The sequence below is a fragment of the Schistocerca cancellata genome, chromosome 1 (assembly GCF_023864275.1).
Source record: "Schistocerca cancellata isolate TAMUIC-IGC-003103 chromosome 1, iqSchCanc2.1, whole genome shotgun sequence".
Taxonomy (NCBI): Eukaryota; Metazoa; Arthropoda; class Insecta; order Orthoptera; family Acrididae; genus Schistocerca; species Schistocerca cancellata.
In genome coordinates this window covers 409,965,568-409,986,152 of record NC_064626.1, presented here as the reverse complement: position 1 = coordinate 409,986,152, position 20,585 = coordinate 409,965,568, and the positions used below count along the sequence as shown (strand labels likewise).

The 20,585-nt window shown below is 41.2% G+C and overlaps 1 protein-coding gene across 1 annotated transcript in view; it reads right to left on the bottom strand.

The window, feature by feature from the left end:
• Positions 1-20,585, bottom strand: part of LOC126161560 (scaffold protein salvador) — a 54,933-nt gene that overhangs the window by 7,804 nt on the left and 26,544 nt on the right. Inside the window, exons 5-7 of the mRNA XM_049917501.1 lie at positions 11,759-11,918; positions 10,902-11,057; positions 9,311-9,446 (exon numbers count right to left, since the gene is read on the bottom strand). Of these exons, the coding sequence (XP_049773458.1) occupies positions 9,311-9,446; positions 10,902-11,057; positions 11,759-11,918 (452 nt within the window). The remainder of the gene's footprint in view (positions 1-9,310; positions 9,447-10,901; positions 11,058-11,758; positions 11,919-20,585) is intronic.

Below are 20,585 nucleotides of genomic sequence, written 5' to 3'. Positions count from 1 at the left end.
CTGATATGCAACTTTCCAGGTTCAAATCCTTATGCAGCAGGTATAACCCACTAGGAAGTTTTAAATTCTCTCATATCCATCGAAAGAGGTGACAGAAACAAATCAATTACCACGGAAATCCATGAATTACTCTTGTGATCAGACTGTACCTGAAGTTTTATTCCCAAATGTGAAACTCCCACATTAGTTAATAAGCACGGCGAAGATGCATCTAGAGACATTTAGCAGAAGTGGCATACTTCAACAAAAATCAGGGATCATACTATGTTTCAATTACAATGAAAACTTGGCAGAATATTTCAGAGCTGTTTTCCACTCCACACTGTTTATGGATCTATAACCTTATGTGACTGCTCTTGCAAAAATAGGTAATCTTCTTGTTGACACTGATTACTATTGACAGTTATTCTCTAATTTCTCCCAGTGTATTAATTGATCAAACTGTCCACTGATGTGCTAACAGTTCACGGTCTCAAGCGAGCACACTATTTCAGTGATACCACACATCCCCATCATCAAGTGTGCTGACAAAATTACCTCTTTGATGAGTGTATAAGCAACTGAAAGCCCCACCCCCTGCCCCACCATCTCCTGCAGGATGTGCTCTGTACACAGTCTGCGTCAGAGGGTGCACATCAGGCGGCCAGAGAGGTGGTTGTATTGGCAAGTGTGATCAGCATCTCACTACTGATTTCCAAGCACTGCTGAGGTAATAGACAAGAAGACACTTGTTAAAGAAAATGAACTGGCAGCCAGGATGGACAGAGTGCCAACATCCATATTACAAACCCATGGCATTCTCTTCACCAATGTAGCCACCTTCAGTGTAGACAGTGTACAGTGACCCACACGAGATTTGGGGTAAGGGGATATAAGTCAGCCTTTGCACCCTGGTCAGTTCATATGCATACCTGACAGTAGTGTCATACCTGAGGGCCAAAATACTGTCCCTCTGTGGTTACTGCCGATTACACACGCGGTAAACATCAGGAAATAGTTTTGCGTTCTGCAACTATGCACTGCCATCAGCTGCTTGTGACACATTAAAATTTCTGTTGGACCGGAACTCAAACCAATGAGTGGTCACGTATCATGAGTGGTCACCTAACAACTTTGGCTATAGAAGCAAGCCTCCTGGACTGATCCAAACTTCCATATGTCACTGAGCCACAACCCTTACACTTTCAGTCTTTGCGATTCCCCAACAGATTAAAATGGCAATATGATATTTGCCTCCTTGTGTGGGAATCACAAACTGTGTGAGCATAAGAACTGTGACTACATGGCAAATGGAAGATTGACCAGCCCAGCTGGCATGCTTGGACAGCCAAAATGGTCGTAACTCTCAGTATACAGGAAACCCAGGTTTAAGTTTGAGTCTGGCACAAATTTTGACATGTTACAAACAGCTGACATCAATGCACAGTCACAGAATGCATTTCATAAGTTACTGGTGACCTGAAAAATTATCGGACTGGTGTATCTAAAATGAGCAGTTGTTTATCAGTATATTAAAATAGTTAAGAATAACGAAAGTAAGTGTGTGTGTGTGTGTGTGTGTGTGTGTGTCTACACTCATAAACTCTTCCTATTATGAAAGTAAAAGCTAAATAAAAGAAGTAGTAGCTGACTGAGTGTGCAAAAAATGCTTCTCTTGACACATTTGGCTGCTGACCACTAACAAAAAAACATGGAAGGAGCAAGCCACCCTGAGAACAAGGAAAAAGTAGTTAACATATGAACTTTTGCAGTTAAACATGACTGTCTTTATCATAGGCTAAGAACAGTAAGAAACAGCCAGTAACAGGCATTAAAATTTGGGCAGAAGTCCAGATAACACACAAGAACTTGAAACCTATCCCACACTCATCTCACAGTTATTTAAAACAAAGAAATAATCAGTACCAACAAAAACGCTGCTCTCTTGTCAGAATATAAAATGTGATGATACTGCTGGGTTCCGCAGCAGGGGAGGTGTCTGTGGGTCACAAGATTCTCCTACAAAAAAAAGGTAATAGCACCTGGGATAGCACATGGTATTATTTATTTATTGGTCCAATAATCAGTTGCGTACATTGTTTGCACATGTGATATAGGATAGTGGTAAACCTAGTTAGTTTGCAATACAATAGTCATTTTCACTACATTGTTGACATAATAAAAGTGCATAATAATGTAGGTTGGTGTACTACATTGCTTCTACATGTGATAATAGCAGTTATTAAGTGAGATGACATGATAAGCACAATGTAAACTATATTATGAATTGGCAATTAGTGAAATTTGGTAAATGAGGTTTACTTATTATGATGTTCCATAAACTCAAGACACAGAATAGAAGCAGTGGTCAAGCAAAAACTGTTTTAACTTTATTTTAAATGCATTTAATGTTGGTATGCATTTTAGGTAAGAAGGCATATGGTTATATAACATAGCTCTAGAATGATACACTCCTCTTTTGCATAAGTTTGTATTTACTGTGTTCCTTTGTAGGTTCATCTTCTGTCTAGTTTCATATGTGAGTATATCATAGTTGTATTTGAAGAGATTTTCCTTTTTTAAGATGCTCCCTTTTGTGAAAATTGGTATTTCGTATATATACAAGCAAGGCAGTGGCAATATTTTCAGAGTTTTAAAAAGGGGTCTACAGGAATCATTACATTTAGCTTTTTTTTTATCACCCTGATAATCTTTTTCTGTATTTTAAAAGTTTTTGTAGTATCACTATTTTCGTTTTAAGTGTCCACTGCTGCCTTCTCAGACTGGTATTTCCCAGTATTCCAACATGGCTTGGTATCCAATAGAACGATATTTCCTTCCCTCTCACTACAGTAAGTAAGGAATACCTTCAAGCTGTCCCACCATTGTGTCTGCTGGGTATATTTACTTCAGTAGGGCACTTCTGGAGTCACAGTAGATAATTATTAGATCATTTTATCCCATATGCTCCAGTACATTTGGATTGTATACAGTTCCACATCAAGAACTATAAACCTGTCTGAAAATCTAATCTTAATGACACGGTCAGTGGAGATTATCGAGCAGTCAACAGTAGGGCTCTTATTAAAAGTGATATTGTAAATAATTGTAAAATGTTGCAGCTAATCCAAAAGGAGTAAAGGTTTGCTTTTAGAAATAAAATCTAGTGTACAGGATTTATTGTCCTTTGTCAACTTTAAAACTGGCCTATGCTTCACTACTAACCAGGGAGGATACTTGGTCCAAACATTCAGCTCCACCGAACCAAGCCTGTTAAATTATTCCTTTGCTCTAGTGCCACATTGTCTTGTTGCTCCTTTGGAATTTATGCATATGTTCTACTGGCACCAAATGAAAATTAAAGGCTGGATAATGGAACTGAGCAGACCTTATGTGCATGTCACACCATGAGGAACTTCCGCCTGTTGGTTAATGGTGATTCCCAGGCTCAGCCCTTAATTCCTGCTTTTTTAATTACTGTTACTAAGCTATAGCCTCCAGATTAGACAACAACAAAAAAGATGTCCACAAAGAGAATCAGATAGAGCTCCTTCCCCAGATTCAGGAAGGAGATGTAATTGCTTCCCTCTAAGTATGAAAGTGTGAATCATTGTACTAATTTCTGTCATGAATGCTATTTGTTCTCTCTGGCAATGTGCATTTTTGCCTGAGCAATGTAAAATGCTTCAGAGTTTTAAGCAGGTGGACTGCGAAGGAACTTGCACAATGCCGCCCACTTTTTCTGATGGACAAATGACATTCGTTGCTCATCTTCCAGGTTTAAGAGAGCTCCAAGGATATTAGCAGCATTGTGGATGACAGTAATGATATGTTCTACCGTGTTGTCGATGTTGGCTTCGTGTCTGAATATAGACAGTTTGCCCACATAATGCACTGTGCACTGAAGTCTCTGGGGAGGAGAAAGGGACAACTTAGTTTGTTGTGTTATTCATAGATTCATAACCAGTGAGGTAAAGGAAACATAGGACTATTCTTAATGATGTGCCTACCTCAATAGCTACTGCCTGAAGTTGAGTGGTGAGGATAATGGCTACAGAATGGCATGTATCATGGGTGAATACTGCCAGTCCACACATAGTCCTCCTTCCTGTGGATGTTGAAATATTAGAAACAGGTTTTTCTGAAGGTCTGACATGCACCTTTCCTGTTTTAAAAGTGGAGCCATTAATTGGAAGAAATTTTCTTTTACCCTGATTATTTTTTTGGTTAGGCGTGTTGGAAAATGACATGTATTTCCAATTTAATTTCAGAGTAATCCACATCAGTTACTGCTGATTTTCTAACTGATGATTTTGTCCCTCATTGTGAATAACTACTATTTTTGTTGTTACATTGGCTATTCCAGAACTGTTGAACTCATCCATGCCCCAAGTTTAGTGACCCAGGCTTGTGCCATTAATTTTAGTGACCTCTGCTGGAACAAAAATAGATGTAGCTACAGTCTTATTAACATGGGCATTGTTTTTTTTTTTTTGTGTGTGTGTGTGTGTGTGTGTGTGTCCTACCAGACGACGCGTTTTGGCTCGCCGATCGTTCCTGAGTCGGCTGTGTGTGTGTGTGTGTGTGTGTGTGTGTGTGTGTGTGTGTATTTGCTGCCGGTATTTGCCGGCAGTACTGACTCATTACAGATTTTCTCAGAGTGGTAGTCACAGGAATACAGTACACAGTGAGCTACAAAGTCTGTTATTCATTTTTTTGTGTCTCAGTCCACAAAATTCTATTGGTCACCAATCTTCTTCTTCTTCTAAATATACCTGGAAATTCCTATGCCAGAGTGTTCACTTAAGCAGTCTACACTGAAGTCTGGCACTGACCCTGATTATTCTACTAAGTGATCATCTAAAAATGGTTCTGAGCACTATGCGACTTAACTTCTGAGGTCATCAGTCGTCTAGAACTTAGAACTAATGAAACCTAACTAACCTAAGGACATCATACACATCCATGCCCAAGGCAGGATTCGAACCTGCGACCGTAGCAGTCGCTCGGCTCCAGACTGTAGTGCCTAGAACCGCACGGCCACTCCGGCCGGCTAATTAATCATCTCTCCCACATTTTAACCAAGTTGCCTTACCATTAAAACCTACTGTTGGGTGACTATATATTTGGTATTTGCAGTACTGCTATAGATTGATTCTTAAGGTCTTACCTTCTGTCACATAAATCTGAGCTTAATGTGCTTCTGTTATACTTTCCACTTCCCATGCCATGTGAAGTTCAACATAATCCATATCCATAACTTCTCTATAACTTATGATATCCTTATTGAAGTTCAAAGCTTTTTTTATGCTTACTGAATACTGATCCAAATCCTTAGTGTTCAGAAGTGAGGTAGCTTTCCAAAACATAGCAATCTGAATCACAAGTGTTCCCCATGTGAAGCAGCAATATTTTACAAAGTTTTATTCACAAGTAAGAGGGACATTTTCTCGAAGTATACTTCTTTTCCATCACAAAAATATCTTGACACTGTTGTGGCCTATTATAACAATCTACATTTGATTTTTTCCAATTCATTTTCAGGGGGACTATTCTGTCAACCCATTTTAGTTGGGTACTGAAGATCTCTAACAGCCAAACTACCACTGAAAGATTTGTTTCTATGTTATGAGGACCCACGTATGTTGCCACGAATACTTAGGAACCTATACGGCCCACAGGGCGGGGCAGGAGCTCAGACCTCTCACTGACCTATCACTGAAAGATTTGTTTCTGCATTTATGAGGATCCACGTATGTCACCACAAACAGTTACAGAGCTGTACAGTCCCCTGGGGGTCTCAGCCAGTGATGGCAGAGTGTGCTATAGCAAAAGGTTATATTTGCAGTATGGAAAGGGAAGTAACACAGCAAAAACTTTGGGCCAAGATCCTTTTACCACGTCCTTTAACAAGTCGCTCAATAATTCCTCTTACAGGTATCATATCTGGAACCATGGTGATAGCACATCACACATCTAGCTTCTTATATACAGGGTATATATGTGGAGGGACTGATGACTGTCACAGTCTGGTCCCTTTAATCCCACAAACCAACCAACCAACCTATATATGTGGACTCGGAAAAAAATTTCTGCATTTTCCCAGATTTCCCGATTAAAAATACAGTGGAAAAACACTTTTTCCTGGGTGAAAATACACTTCTCCCCCGGGTGAAAATGAACTATATCCCAGGTGGTAGAGCAGTTTTGTTTTGTTTTGAGTGACAACATACTTTCCCTCGGAGCTTTAAAACTTATCAATCCTTTTTTTGAATGGTACAGATTTTATATACTGGCATAGAAATTCCCGGAACTCTAGGAAATGAAATCTAGCAAAAAACATTGTGTTTCGGACTGATCTTTGATGTGCAGAAACATGTACAGTACATTGTGTATTTTCATACTACAAAAGTACAAATATGAATTCCACTAAATACAGCACACTAGCTTCCGACACCTTGAAATCGACATTGCGATGCACTTTTGTCAGCCAATCATAGCTCCTGTCACCATTCATTTTTGATTATCCAATGAAATGTCATCTTAAATTATAGCTCAATTTTGTTTATGTTAAGAAACATGAAGTATTTGATATTTCAGTTGTTGTTGTTGTTGTTGTGGTCTTCAGTCCTGAGACTGGTTTGATGCAGCTCTCCATGCTTATCTATCCTGTGCAAGCTCCTTCATCTCCCAGTACCTACTGCAACCTACATCCTTCTGAATCTGCTTAGTGTATTCCATCTCTGTCTCACTCTACGATTTTTACCCTCCACACTGCCCTCCAATGCTAAATTTGTGATCCCTTGATGCCTCAGGACATGTCCTACCAGCCAATCCCTTCTTCTAGTCAAGTTGTGCCACAAACTTCACTTCTCCCCAATCCTATTCAATACTTCCTCATTAGTTACGTGATCTACCCATCTAATCTTCAGCATTCTTCTGTAGCACCACATTTCGAAAGCTTCTATTCTCTTCTTTTCTAAACTATTTATCGTCCATGTTTCACTTCCATACATGGCTACACTCCATACAAATACTTTCAGAAACGACTTCCTGACACTTAAATCTATACTCAATGTTAACAAATTTCTCTTCTTCAGAAACGCTTTTCCTTGCCATTGCCAGTGTACATTTTATATCCTCTCTACTTCGACCATCAGTTATTTTGCTCCCCAAATAGCAAAACTCCTTTACTACTTTAAGTGTCTCATTTCCTAATCTCTCCCTTTTTCCTACTGTCGAATTCCAGTCACCCATGACTATTAAATTTTCGTCTCCCTTCACTACCTGAATAATTTCTTTTATTTCATCATACATTTCTTCAATTTCTTCGTCATCTGCAGAGCTAGTTGCCATATAAACTTGTACTACTGTAGTAGGCATGGGCTTCGTGTCTATCTTGGCCACTATAATATGTTCGTTATGCTGTTTGTAGTAGCTTACCCGCACTCCTACTTTCCTATTCATTATTAAACCTACTCCCGCATTACCCCTATTTGATTTTGTATTTATAACCCTGTATTCACCTGACCAGAAGTCTTGTTCCTCCTGCCACCGAACGTCACTAATTCCCTCTATATCTAACTTTAACCTATCCATTTCCCTTTTTAAATTTTCTAACCTACCTGCCTGATTAAGCGATCTGACATTCCACACTCTGATTCGTAGAATGCCAGTTTTCTTTCTCCTGATAACGACGTCCTCTTGAGTAGTCCCCGCCCGGAGATCCGAATGGGGGACTATTTTACCTCCGGAATATTTTACCCAAGAGGATGCCATCATCATTTAACCATACAGTAAAGCTGCATGCCCTCGGGAAAAATTACGGCTGTAGTTTCCCCTTGCTTTCAGCCGTTCGCAGTACCACAACAGCAAGGCCGTTTTGGTTAATGTTACAAGGCCAGATCAGTCAGTCATCCAGACTCTTGCCCCTGCAACTACTGAAAAGGCTGCTGCCCCTCTTCAGGAACCAGTGACAGCAGATATTCATAGCACAGGGCATGTAATGTAATCAGCCCATAGCAACATCACCATTAAACAGCACAAACACACAAAGGAGAAGTTAATGGTTTAAATTAATATATATGCAGTGTAGCTACACGAAAAGCTAAGCATTCACATATAAAATTGGTTGTGAAAAATATTTGCTGTTTTTTCCAAGGGCACGGTTAGACAGGATCCTAGCAGCACAGCTTAAATTCCAGCAGCTGAATATTTCTGACAAACGTGATTATAAACTTCACTGCTGTGCACTGAACATTTCTGGGTCATCTGGTTAAATAAATGTTCAGTCGAGCACTTCAGCCTTTCCAAAGAACAGCTGATAACATGTAAAATTGCTCTTGAGCTCACCTTGCACTTTTTAAAATGATAATTATACTTTTTGCCATTGTTCCTACAGAATTTGCAACTAACAAGAACTAACCTTCACCCTTTAAAATATATCAAACACAATTGTGCCAGTAAAATTTTAAATAATGACGTAAATGGCTGGTCTTCTGGGCCCAAAATTTTTCTAAGTGGCTGTTCCTCAAAGTTTTAAGTTTTGAATCAAATTCAAACGCTCTGTAATTTAAGAAATTCATTGCACATTCTGACATGTAACCCAATTCATCTAGCATTAAATGAAACTTACTTTGAAAGTAACACTTCTCAAACCACCATTCACAATATTTACCTGCGGGTTATTAGAAATATAAACCGTTGTGCTGTCACGCTAATCGAAAGCAATCTGTTGTTACGAAGTATTGCACAGTCTTCACCATAAAGCCTTTGACACATTTTGCTGTCAGCAGATGCTTGTGTGTGCAATGTATTTTGTTGTAAATGGCACATTTTCTTTCCAACCAAAGTTGTAGTGTGGTGTTTGTATCTCAGTTACATTTTATTGCTGCAGTATTATTCTGCAGTACCAGGCTAAAGTAAAATTCTTTCTTAGAGTATCAGTTATTACCAGTTAAAATTACAAAAATTTAAATGAAAATTAAACCAATGAAAAATTCCCAGAACTCTAAAAATTCTGAGTTTTTTCCTCCAGATGAAAAAATTCTCGGGGTTTTCCCAGCTTACCTGTTTGTCCCAGGGCATATACATCTGGTAAAACAAAAATTATGTATATTTATTTTCCAATTTTGATTATCCAATGAAGTGTCATCTTAAATTACGGCTCAATTTTGTTTATATTAAGAAACATAAAGTATTTGATATTTCAACAGATTCATTTGGCTGGCAACCTTAAACTACATTATGAATGTGAAATAAATGGAAATATACTCTGCAAGTCTACAGGCTTTCCCATATTTTGAAATTAAGCTTTACATGTAATTAGTACCTTGTGAGGAATTCTGGTCTCCCTGAGCTTGCTGGTGTGGTGATGAATGGGCTGGTGCATTGTGGAAGCTCTGGTGTGAATGTCTAGGTGTGTGCAGAGGATGGATGCTCACATGCTGATTATATGGCACAGGGACCTATGACATTTAACTATCTTTTAACACTTTTAAAATAACAACCTACCATTTAACTATCTTTTAACACTTTTAAAATAACAACCAAGTTAGGAATGTTTAAAAGAGAACAAATTAATGACGCTGAATCTATTCACTGAAACAAAAACAATAGAACAATGTTGAATTTTATTAATTGTAAGTAAGTCAAAAACTTTGTGGATAACAGAAATATACAGTTACATAGCAAAAAGTTATGGATATACAGAGCATTTCCAAATTCAGCCACTAATATGTAGTGTCTGGAACAAAAAAACATTTACGGTAAACATTAAAGCACCGTGGTACATTTCACCGATGCAGAATACTGTTATTTACATTGCAGAATTTTGTAGTGAAGTCTGATACAAATATGATTCCATTTAAACAAAAACTCCATTCTCTCACTCACTATTCACATCTCAATGACACAATATCATGAAAAGGAAAGTTGCCACTCACCATATAGCAGAGATGCTGAGTCACAGATTGGCGCAACAAAAAGACTGTCGCAAATGAAGTTTTTGGCCAGTAAGGCCTTTGTCAAAAATAGACAGACAGTGAAGTGCTGCAGGTTAGATGAAGAGTATGCAAGAAGTGGGGAGGGGGAGGGGGTGTAGTGGAAAAGGAGAAAAGCAAAAAGACTGGGTGTGATGGTGGAATGAGGGCTGTGTAGTGCTGGAATGGGAACAGGGATGGGGCTGCATGGGTGAGGGCAATGACTAACAAAGGTTGAGGCCACCTGTGCAATATATTGCAGTGAAAGTTCTCACCTGTGCAATTCAGAGAAGTTGGTGTTGGTGGCAAGGATCCATATGGCACAGGCTGTGAAGCAGTCATTGAAATGGAGGAAGTCGTGTTGGGTAGCGTGCTCAGCAACAGGGTGGTCCACTTGTTTCTTGGCCACAGTTTGTCAGTGGCCACTCGTGGAAATTTAGCTTGTTGGTTGTCATACCCACATAGAATGCAGCACAATGGTTGCAGCTTAGCTTGTAGTTCACATGTAGCTCTGCCTTTGATGAAATAGGTGATGTTAATGACCGGACTGAAGTAGGTAGTGGTGGGAGGATGTATGGGACAGGTCTTGCATCTAGGTCTATTACACGGGTATGAACCATGAGTTAAGGGGTTGGGAGCAGGAGTTGCGTAGTGATGGACGAGTATATTGTGTAGGTTTGGTGGATGGTGGAATACAACTGTGGAGGGTTGGGAAGGATAGTGGGTATTTAAGGGCATGACAACATTCTCCTTATCATGCTCTACTTTATTTCGTTTTACCTCTATCAACCACCACACACACACACACACACACACACACACACACACACACACACAAATTGTACTCTCATTTCTGTACTTTTTTGTTCATAAATCACTACTATATTTTTCGGATACATCGGATACATGTAACCAGTGCTTTCTGTCTACAGTCACTGATACCTGTTGATATGGTGATACTCTATATTCTTCCACACGAGAATGGTAGACTGAAGAATTTCCATAGTTTACTTCATGGTGGATTGGAATACGTTCATGCAAGTCAGTAGCTTCTGTTGATCCACGTACAGAAATATAGCTGGGACTCAGCTGAGGTGACTGCAACCAATAAGCATATGCACTTTTATGAGGAAACTTAACAATTTCAAGCATGCAAATTACGTACAATATAACTGTGAACCCTTTAATTCACTAATTACATTGAAACCTTCAATCATAGTTCCAAAGACTCCAAATGTACAATGTACAAGCCAAGAAAATTATTATACAGATCAGTGTGGAAGAATCTGTTGTTCTAATTTTGACAGAAATCTTATCTTATTCAGAGATTTTTTTAACAATGTAGGAAAAGATAGACTTATGTTTACTGTAGAAAAGACACGTTAAGTTGCAGAGAGACACACTCAAAAGACAGTTACATAAAGACTTCGGCCACAGCCTTCATCAGCAAAAGAGAAGCACATACCATTCATACACATAAGCACACACAATGCCCACATGACTGCCAACTGCTGGAGTTGGCAGTCATGACTGCATGAGGTTTGCTTGCTTGTTTGTATGACTTGTGTGTGTTTCCCTTTGCTGATAAAGGCGGTGGCTGAAAGCTTTATGTAAGAGTCTTTCAACTGTGACTGTCTGCAACTTAATGTGTCTTCTTTATGGTAAGCAGCAACTATCTATTCCAACACTGTCCACATTCCTTCCTGAAGTTTTCATTATCAGAGATTTTTTTCTTTTCCAAGTAACCTCTCTTCACAATGAAGTGCACACAACTATGCTCCTACTGTTGAATCGCTTACCTGCATTTTATTCAGGCTGTACTCAGATCCAGTGTACTGGTTGAAATATGTATGACTTACTGAAGGAACCAAAGCTGTTCCATATGTCGTGGGAGGCAAACGTGAATTACTTCCACTTCCATCACTGCCACTTCCACTACCCACAGACATGCTTGCAAACCTGTTCAAGAAAATTAAACATTCCTAAAATACCATACATAAAGAAAAATTATGGTTTCCATATGCTATTTATTTAGTTATTTTCATCCTACATCTGTATATGAGTGAGCAACTTACCCCATTTAGTTTAACAGTGGAAAACGCTCTTAATATGTCACATTAATTGAAATTGAATTTTGAAAATACATTACTCAAATATAACTAAAAAGAAAGATGATGAGACTTACCAAACAAAAGCGCTGGCAGGTCGATAGACACACAAACAAACACAAACATACACACAAAATTCTAGCTTTCGCAACCAACGGTTGCCTCGTCAGGAAAGAGGGAAGGAGAGGGAAAGACGAAAGGATTTGGGTATTAAGGGAGAGGGTAAGGAGTCATTCCAATCCCGGGAGCGGAAAGACTTACCTTAGGGGGAAAAAAGGACAGGTATACACTCGCGCGCGCCACACACACACACACACACACACACACCATTTGTAAAGGCAAAGAGTTCGGGCAGGGATCCCTGCCCAAACTCTTTGCCTTTACAAATGTCTGCTTGTGCCTGGATGTGTGTGTGTGTGTGTGTGTGTGTGTGTGTGTGTGTGTGTGTGTGTGTGTGTGTGCGCGCGAGTGTATACCTGTCCTTTTCTCCCCCCTAAGGTAAGTCTTTCCACTCCCGGGATTGGAATGACTCCTTACCCTCTCCCTTAATACCCAAATCCTTTCGTCTTTCCCTCTCCTTCCCTCTTTCCTGACGAGGGAACCGTTGGTTGCGAAAGCTAGAATTTTGTGTGTATGTTTGTGTGTCTATCGACCTGCCAGCACTTTTGTTTGGTAAGTCTCATCATCTTTCTTTTTAGATATATTTTTCCCACGTGGAATGTTTCCCTCTATTATATTACTCAAATATAAGTTATTCAATTCTAGTAAATAGAACATCTGCACATCACAAAATTTAGCAGGTGATATAGAAACTGTATGAGTATTCACATTCATCAGTAGCAGTCTTGTGAAACTGGTCAGTAACCTAAAAGTGGTACGGGAAACACATTATATACCGTGAAACTCATTACCTAACATGAAACACAGTCAATTCCTTCCACAGAGACACATTCCTGAAGATTTTTAAGAAGTAATGAATCATTACGGCTACCCTTTCTTTCGCAACAGCCTCGATAAATTCAGTGACTTACAAAAGAATTTCCACTTGGGCTGTTCAATTTGAATAGCTACTTTAGCTTGCACAAATAATTAGTTTTCATGTATGGTCACAACAAAGTACATACCAGACATGGACATTTGTTCATAAAAAGTCTGCATAAAAAAATTCACTTTTAAGCTCAAATGTTGTATTATCCTCCACAGGGAGACACAATCACAAAATACAAAGCTTTATCAAAACTTCGGAGAACCTGCATAAATTCATATAAGCAACAAAATATTAAACATACAAGATACAAATGCGTACTAGCTTTAATGTGAAAATTTTGCTACACTATAAACATAGATGATATTTTTATCCTTGTTGTTGTTGTTGTGGTCTTCAGTCCTGAGACTGGTTTGATGCAGCTCTCCATGCTACTCTATCCTGTGCAAGCTTCTTCATCTCCCAGTATCTACTGCAACCTACATCCTTCTGAATCTGCTTAGTGTATTCATCTCTTGGTCTCCCTCTACGATTTTTACCCTCCACACTGCCCTCCAATGCTAAATTTGTGATCCCTTGATGCCTCAAAACATGTCCTACCAACCGATCCCTTCTTCTAGTCAAGTTGTGCCACAAACTTCTCTTCTCCCCAATCCTATTCAATACCTCCTCATTAGTTACGTGATCTACCCACCTTATCTTCAGCATTCTTCTGTAGCACCACATTTCGAAAGCTTCTATTCTCTTCTTGTCCAAACTAGTTATTGTCCATGTTTCACTTCCATACATGGCTACACTCCATACAAATACTTTCAGAAACGACTTCCTGACACTTAAATCTATACTCGATGTTAACAAATTCCTCTTCTTGAGAAACGCTTTCCTTGCCATTGCCAGTCTACATTTTATATCCTCTCTACTTCGACCATCATCGGTTATTTTACTCCCTAAATAGCAAAACTCCTTTACTACTTTAAGTGTCTCATTTCCTAATCTAATTCCCTCAGCATCACCCGACTTAATTTGACTACATTCCATTATCCTCGTTTTGCTTTTGTTGATGTTCATCTTATATCCTCCTTTCAAGACACTGTCCATTCCGTTCAACTGCTCTTCCAAGTCCTTTGCTGTCTCTGACAGAATTACAATGTCATCGGCGAACCTCAAAGTTTTTACTTCATTTTTTTATCCTTATGACTATTATAAAGAAATTGTAAGTTATAAGAAGTTCATGTGTAATATTTACATTTATCATATTGCTACTGGTTCCTGATAATTGACTAGACAGATATCGATAAACATATAATGCAATTGTGAAAATTATCTGAAAATAAAGAGTGATACGGTAATAGCTTCAGTGTGGGGAATTAGAAAGATGTGACAGAATAGCAGAATGCAAAACAGATGCAATGGTCCTGAACAAGTCATTATGCTGTGCAGTTGCAAAAGGCATGGCCTCAGATACAGGAGGGTTATGAACATAAATGGGAGCTTCCTGCTTTTTCTGCACTTCTCCAGTGTTATGAAGAGGTTGACCTACCAGAACCAGCAACATCATTCTGCCACCAAGAATTACGAGCAAAACTTGAACTTTGAGCAGTTTGTGTAATGGAACAAACAGACTACAACAGTAGTGCTAGCTCATAAATCTCTTGGATGACAACGATTAATCTCTCTCTGCTCACAAGTAATTGTTTCATGAATTTCAAAATTCATGGCAAGTTCTGCTCCTTTCATGTATATTGTAAAACACTAAGTGAGAAATTACAGCAACTTGATCATGTCTCATCATGGGTTTTGACACAATCCTTAGGATAGAGAAAAATAAGCTAAAGGCTTGTAAGTGGTTTGAAACAGTGTGGCTCTGTAGAGCTGCAGCAACATGGAGTGATCTGCACCCTAAATGGTGTTGCTCAGGCAGTGGAGGGCATTAAGGTGCTGCCAACACGTATGTTTATGCTGACAAAGATGAGGAAGCCAAGTCAAACGAGTGTCAAAAACCAGACCTAAGAATAGATATATCTCCACTACAGATAGTGGATCGTCATTTAGGTAAAGTGCTGGTTCCGGATGAACGGTACGAAGCCGACATTTGTTCTTCAGGGTGGAAAACTGGAAGCCATGGGCTAGAGCCCATGACTGCACCTTGTGGTCGTGGATGGCTTCCTGTAGGCGATGCTCAGCAGCACCAGTCTGGAGCAGCAGTATAAAATGCTGAAGTCGTCTGCATACAGAGAAGGTGAGACGGAGGGCCCGACAGCTGCTGGTAGACCATTAATGGCCACAAAAAATAGAGAGAGACAATACGGAGCCCTGTGGGACTCCATTCTCCTGGATATGGAGGGAACTATAGGAGGCATCAACTTGGACACGGAAAGTACGAAGCAACAGGAAATTCTGGATAAAAATTGGGACGAGGCCTCAGAGACCCCACTCGTGTAATGTAGCAAGGATATTATGTCACCAGGTGGTTTCATACACTTTTCGTAAATCAAAAAGATGACAAGGTGTTGGTGTCTCGAAAAGGCTGTTCGGATGTCAGACTCAAGAGACACAAGATTATCAGTGGTAGAACGAAAATGGCGGAAACTGCCCTGGCACGGAGCCAATAGGCCACATGACTCCAGTACCCAATCCAACCGCTGACACCATATATTTCAGCAGCTTACAAAGAACATTGCTGAGGCTGATAGCTATCCACATCAAGCGAGTTTTTACCGGGTTTGAGAACTGGAATGATGGTGCTCTCCTGCCATTGTGATGGAAAGATGCCATCGCACTAGATCTGATTGAAGATGATGAGGATATGTTGCTTGTAGTCAGATGAGAAATGTTTAATCATCTGGCTGTGGATCTGATCAGGCCCAGGAGCCGTGTCGGGGAAATGTGTAATGGCACTGAGGAGCTCCCACTCTGTAAAAGGTACGTTACAGAATTCACTGTGGCATGTAGTGAATGAGAGGACTTTCCCTTCCAGCTGCCGTTTCAGAGTGCGAAAGGCCGGGGGGAAATTCTCCGACACAGTGACACAGAGGCTCGAGCAATGTGCTCAGCAATCACGTTTGCGTCGGTAGATAACACACCATTTATGGTATCACCGGGAATGACTGTTGGGGTCTGGTACCCAAAAACACGTTTGATCTTTGCCCAGACTTGGGAAGGTGACATATGGCACCCAATGGTCGAGACGTATCTCTACCAACACTCCTGCTTCCGTCGTTTGATAAGCTGGTGAACGCGGGCACGGAGTCGGTTAAAGGGTTAAAGGCTGTAAGGCGCTGCAGGGAAGGGTGCCACTTATGCCGGCGACCACCAAGGGACTGCCTTACGCCGGGGGCACCCTAAAGAGTGAGGGAACGCATTTTTTGCCACAGAAACAATGGATGTAGTCACGTGCTCAACCATCACATTGATGTTACTATGTGGGGAGATTCAATGGTGACAGCAGAGGTGATAGTTTCCCAGTTCGCCTTATTTAAAGCCCGTCTGGGCAGGCGTCCGTGGGCCTGACACCGTGGCAGTGACAGGAAGATGGGGAAGTGGTCAGTACCACACAGGTCGTCATGTTCTCTCCAGTGGATAGATGGGAGAAGTGCTGGGTTGCAAATTGATAAATCAATGGCCAAGTAACTACCAGAGCCACACTGAAATGTGTGGCAGCACCAGTATTTAAGAGGCAAACAGTAAAGTTTCGACATCTCTGCCTCGGCCAGTAAGCACGGTGCCACCCCACAAGGGGTTACAGGCGTTAAAATCTCCCAAAAGTAGGAAAGGTTTAGGGAGTTGATCAATCAGTGCATTTAATACATTCACGGTTACTGCACCATCTGGAGAAAGATATACATTGCAGACAGTTATTTCCTATGTCATCCTTATTCTGACAGCCACAGCTTCAAGAGGGGTTTGAAGGGGCACATTGTCGCTACAGAATGAGTTTACGACATAAACGCAAACTCCACCTGACACTCGATTATAGTCACTACAGTTCCTGTAATATCCCTTACAACCGCAGAGGGCAGGGGTCGGCATTGCTGGGAACCAGGTTTCTTGGATGGCAATGCAGATAGCAGGTGTAAAGCTTAACAGTTGCTGTTGCTCAGCCAGGTGGTGGAAAAAACCATTGCAATTCCACTGGAGGATGACGTCATCTTGGGACTGGGAAGGCATGGAACATTCAATGAGGCAGTTTACACCTCAGAGTCACCAGCTGCCGCCGACTTACTGTCTGAGCAGTCTATATCCATTGCGTCTGAGGGTCTGGCGAGATCAAGGTCCTCAGTGGACGCCAGAATCTCCACCTCATCCTCAAGATGCAGAGCTTGTAGCGGTGGTGTGGGTGCCACTGCAATTTCCTTGGTCTTAGGGTGTCTTCTTTTAGGATTTCTCTCACTGCTCCTTGGGTTTCCCTGGCTGGGAGGACTTCACTGGCTCAGTCTCCGGGACTGAGGATGAGCGTGAAGCCTACGACCAGATACTTTTGAGCTCTTCAGCCACTGGCGGGTGTAATCTTTCCCACTAGCAGAAAACTGGGAAGTGAGTGACCCAAGGGACCCCTTCCTAGCGAGAGAGAAGCCAAAGAAGACTTACGCTTCTCCAGCTTAGAAGTGGGGACAGAACTCCCTGATGGTTGGGGGAGTGTTGCTCCCGAAGCAGGTGGTGCGGGAACAACAGGGAGGGAAATGCCCACCACCATCAACGGAGCAGGTGTAGTCTTCCGGCTTTGAGAGGTGACTGGGGTTGGCAGAGCTGATGGTGCCAGAACTGTTGTAGCGGCGGTGTAAGACAAGTACAGAATGTAGTCATTCAAATTTTCTCTTTGCCTCAGTGTAGGTAAGTTGGTCCAGGGTCTTTTACTCCATGATTTTCCTTTCTTTCTGGAGAATACTGCAGTCTGGCAAGCAATGCAAATTGTGCTCTCTACAGTCGACACAGATGGGAGGCGGGGCACATGGAGTATTGGGATGTGATGGGTGTCCGCAATCTCGACATGTGACGCTGGAAGTGCAGCGGGAAGACATAAGGCCGAACTTCCAGCACTTTAAGCACCACCTTGGGCTTTACATCACAGCAGTAGACCATCACCTTGACCTTCTCGGGCAATATATCACCCTCGAAGGCCAAGATGAAGGCACCAATGGCAATCTGATTATCCCTCGGACGCCGGCGGACAAGCCGGGTGAAATGTACACCTCGTCGCTCTAAATCGGTGCACAGCTCATCGTCAGACTGCAAAAGAAGATCCCTGTGAAATATGATACCCCGGACCATATTTAAGCTCTTATGAGGCATGATGGTTGCAGAAACATCCCCCAGCTTGTCACAAGTGAGTAACACCCTTGACTGGGCAGAGGATGCTTTTTTGATCAAGACTGACCCAGATCTCATTTTGGACAATCCCTCCACCTACCCAAACTTGTCTTCTAAATGCTCAACAAGAAACTGAGGCTTCATCGTCATGAAAGACTCCCCATCAGCTCTCTAACATTCAAGGTACCAGGGCGAATAAGATCCGCTACCATCCTTAGCCTGACATTCCTCCGATGGTGGGGCCAGGGAGGGGAATGGTTTGCGGTAGTACTTCTGCGCGTTGAATGGACTGCGCTTCATCACATGCCATCCCCCCTGACGCCACCCACTTCAACCAGGGGCCCTCCACATGGGCGCCACCCAGCTGTAGCAAAGGCCACCTGGCAGGACGACCATTGCTGGGAGTCTCGATACCCCAGGGGGATGGGCATCTACCCCCTGGCATACATGTGGAGTTAACGATGCAGGCATCAGCAGAGCGATCCCTGTGTGGTCAGGGGGCTACAACCAACAACATAGATTGCGGCCCCACCACAACTGACTGGCTGCCGTGCTGGATATCAGGTGCAAAGAAGTCCATGGTCATCGTCAACACAGAAAGCGACACTGCATAGTGCATGGTGGAAAATGCACCCAGGAAGGTGTCCTCGCCCAAGAGATGGAGAATGAGCGGGACTGAAATGCGACGATGAGAAAGTGGGCTAAAGATCTCAATGCACTATGTACACAATGCACCATTTAAGGCGCCCTTCCCCAAATGGCTCCCTTTTTGGGAAAATTTTGACGAATGGAGGTCAAACCCTACAGGGGACCATCACATAAAGGCCAAAAGTGTGAAACTCGTTTTAGTCCCCTCTTACGATGCAGGAATACCTCAGACCTATTCTTACCCCCAGACCCGCAGGGAGGGGGGGGGGGGGTCAGGCAGAAGGCAATGAATTATTCTAGATCGAGAATTATCAGCACCATCACTGTCAAAATCCCTGCTGAGTAAATGCCTGTTCCAGAGTTCTCATACACTATGGTCTTTAGCTATAAGCAACCACGTTGCTCTTTGATGTTTTGTAATATCATCAACCTACTTTCCATTACACTGTTGTCATTGCTTTTTCTTCGACCTTGGAATCCAGCAAATAACTTCCTTGTTCCATCTACCATGCATTTGGCAGACTATGTGTTTCATCCTCAGCCATTTCATTTTCAATTTGGTAATAATTATTTCTTCCACCTCAGTCTGTTTTGTGGTCTTTTTTTCTTTTCCTTTTTCTTAAGTATGTATGTCACCCTTGTTTTCTAAGCAACTCAGGTCTGAATGGATTTTCAATTCAAAACCCACTAACTACTGCTGTAATTTAAAACTTGTAATACAAAATGAACTATGCTTTTAAGACACATCAGAAGCTTAGTTTTGAAAACCAATTTAAGTTTATAAAAACCACTCCACTCCAGACCACTTTTACTTTTCTATTTCTTTCTTTTGTGGTCCATGCACTCATTTTCAGTCATTATCAAGTCTCTCATAAATCAAAATGCCAGCATCTGGATCTATGATTTCACTGTCAATTTCTGCTGTTTTCTCTTTGATGTACTCACTGGATATTATTTCTACCTTAATATAGTGGATTCACAGTTCTGCTTTCAAGCTTGCTCTGTTACGTTGTTCTATTTGTTGCTGAATTTTGTCTTCATTATAAAGTAACAGCACAATGTTGTCATCAGCAAACCAAATGCAACTCAGGTATGTTCCACGAACATAAATTCCTTCATTTTATCAGTTTAAATAAACAAAAACTTTCTTTAGTTCTACTGAGAGTAGTTTTGGGGATAAGGAATCTCACGGCCTGCTTATCCTCAGTTCTAAAATGTCTCAATATGGAAAACGAGTGTAATGGAAGGTGCAGTATTGATATACAGGGTGATCACAATTAAACTTTCAAAACACTGTAGAAATAACACCACTGGTCACGATGACATCAAATAGCAATGGAATATTACCGGAGAATGGGGAAAACATCTGGCACAAGAAACAAAATAGTGTGAAAATTGATCAATAGATGCTGCTATATGTGTCAGAATATGTAAATGAAAACACCTGTCATGCGCACGATCCTGTTGAAGTTGGTATAAACAAACCAGGTACACGGCTTTTGCTCCTTTCATGTTTGCGAAACTTGCCATGACTGTCTCAACGCAGGATCACGCTTGCCTGTAAAGCTGTATTACAAG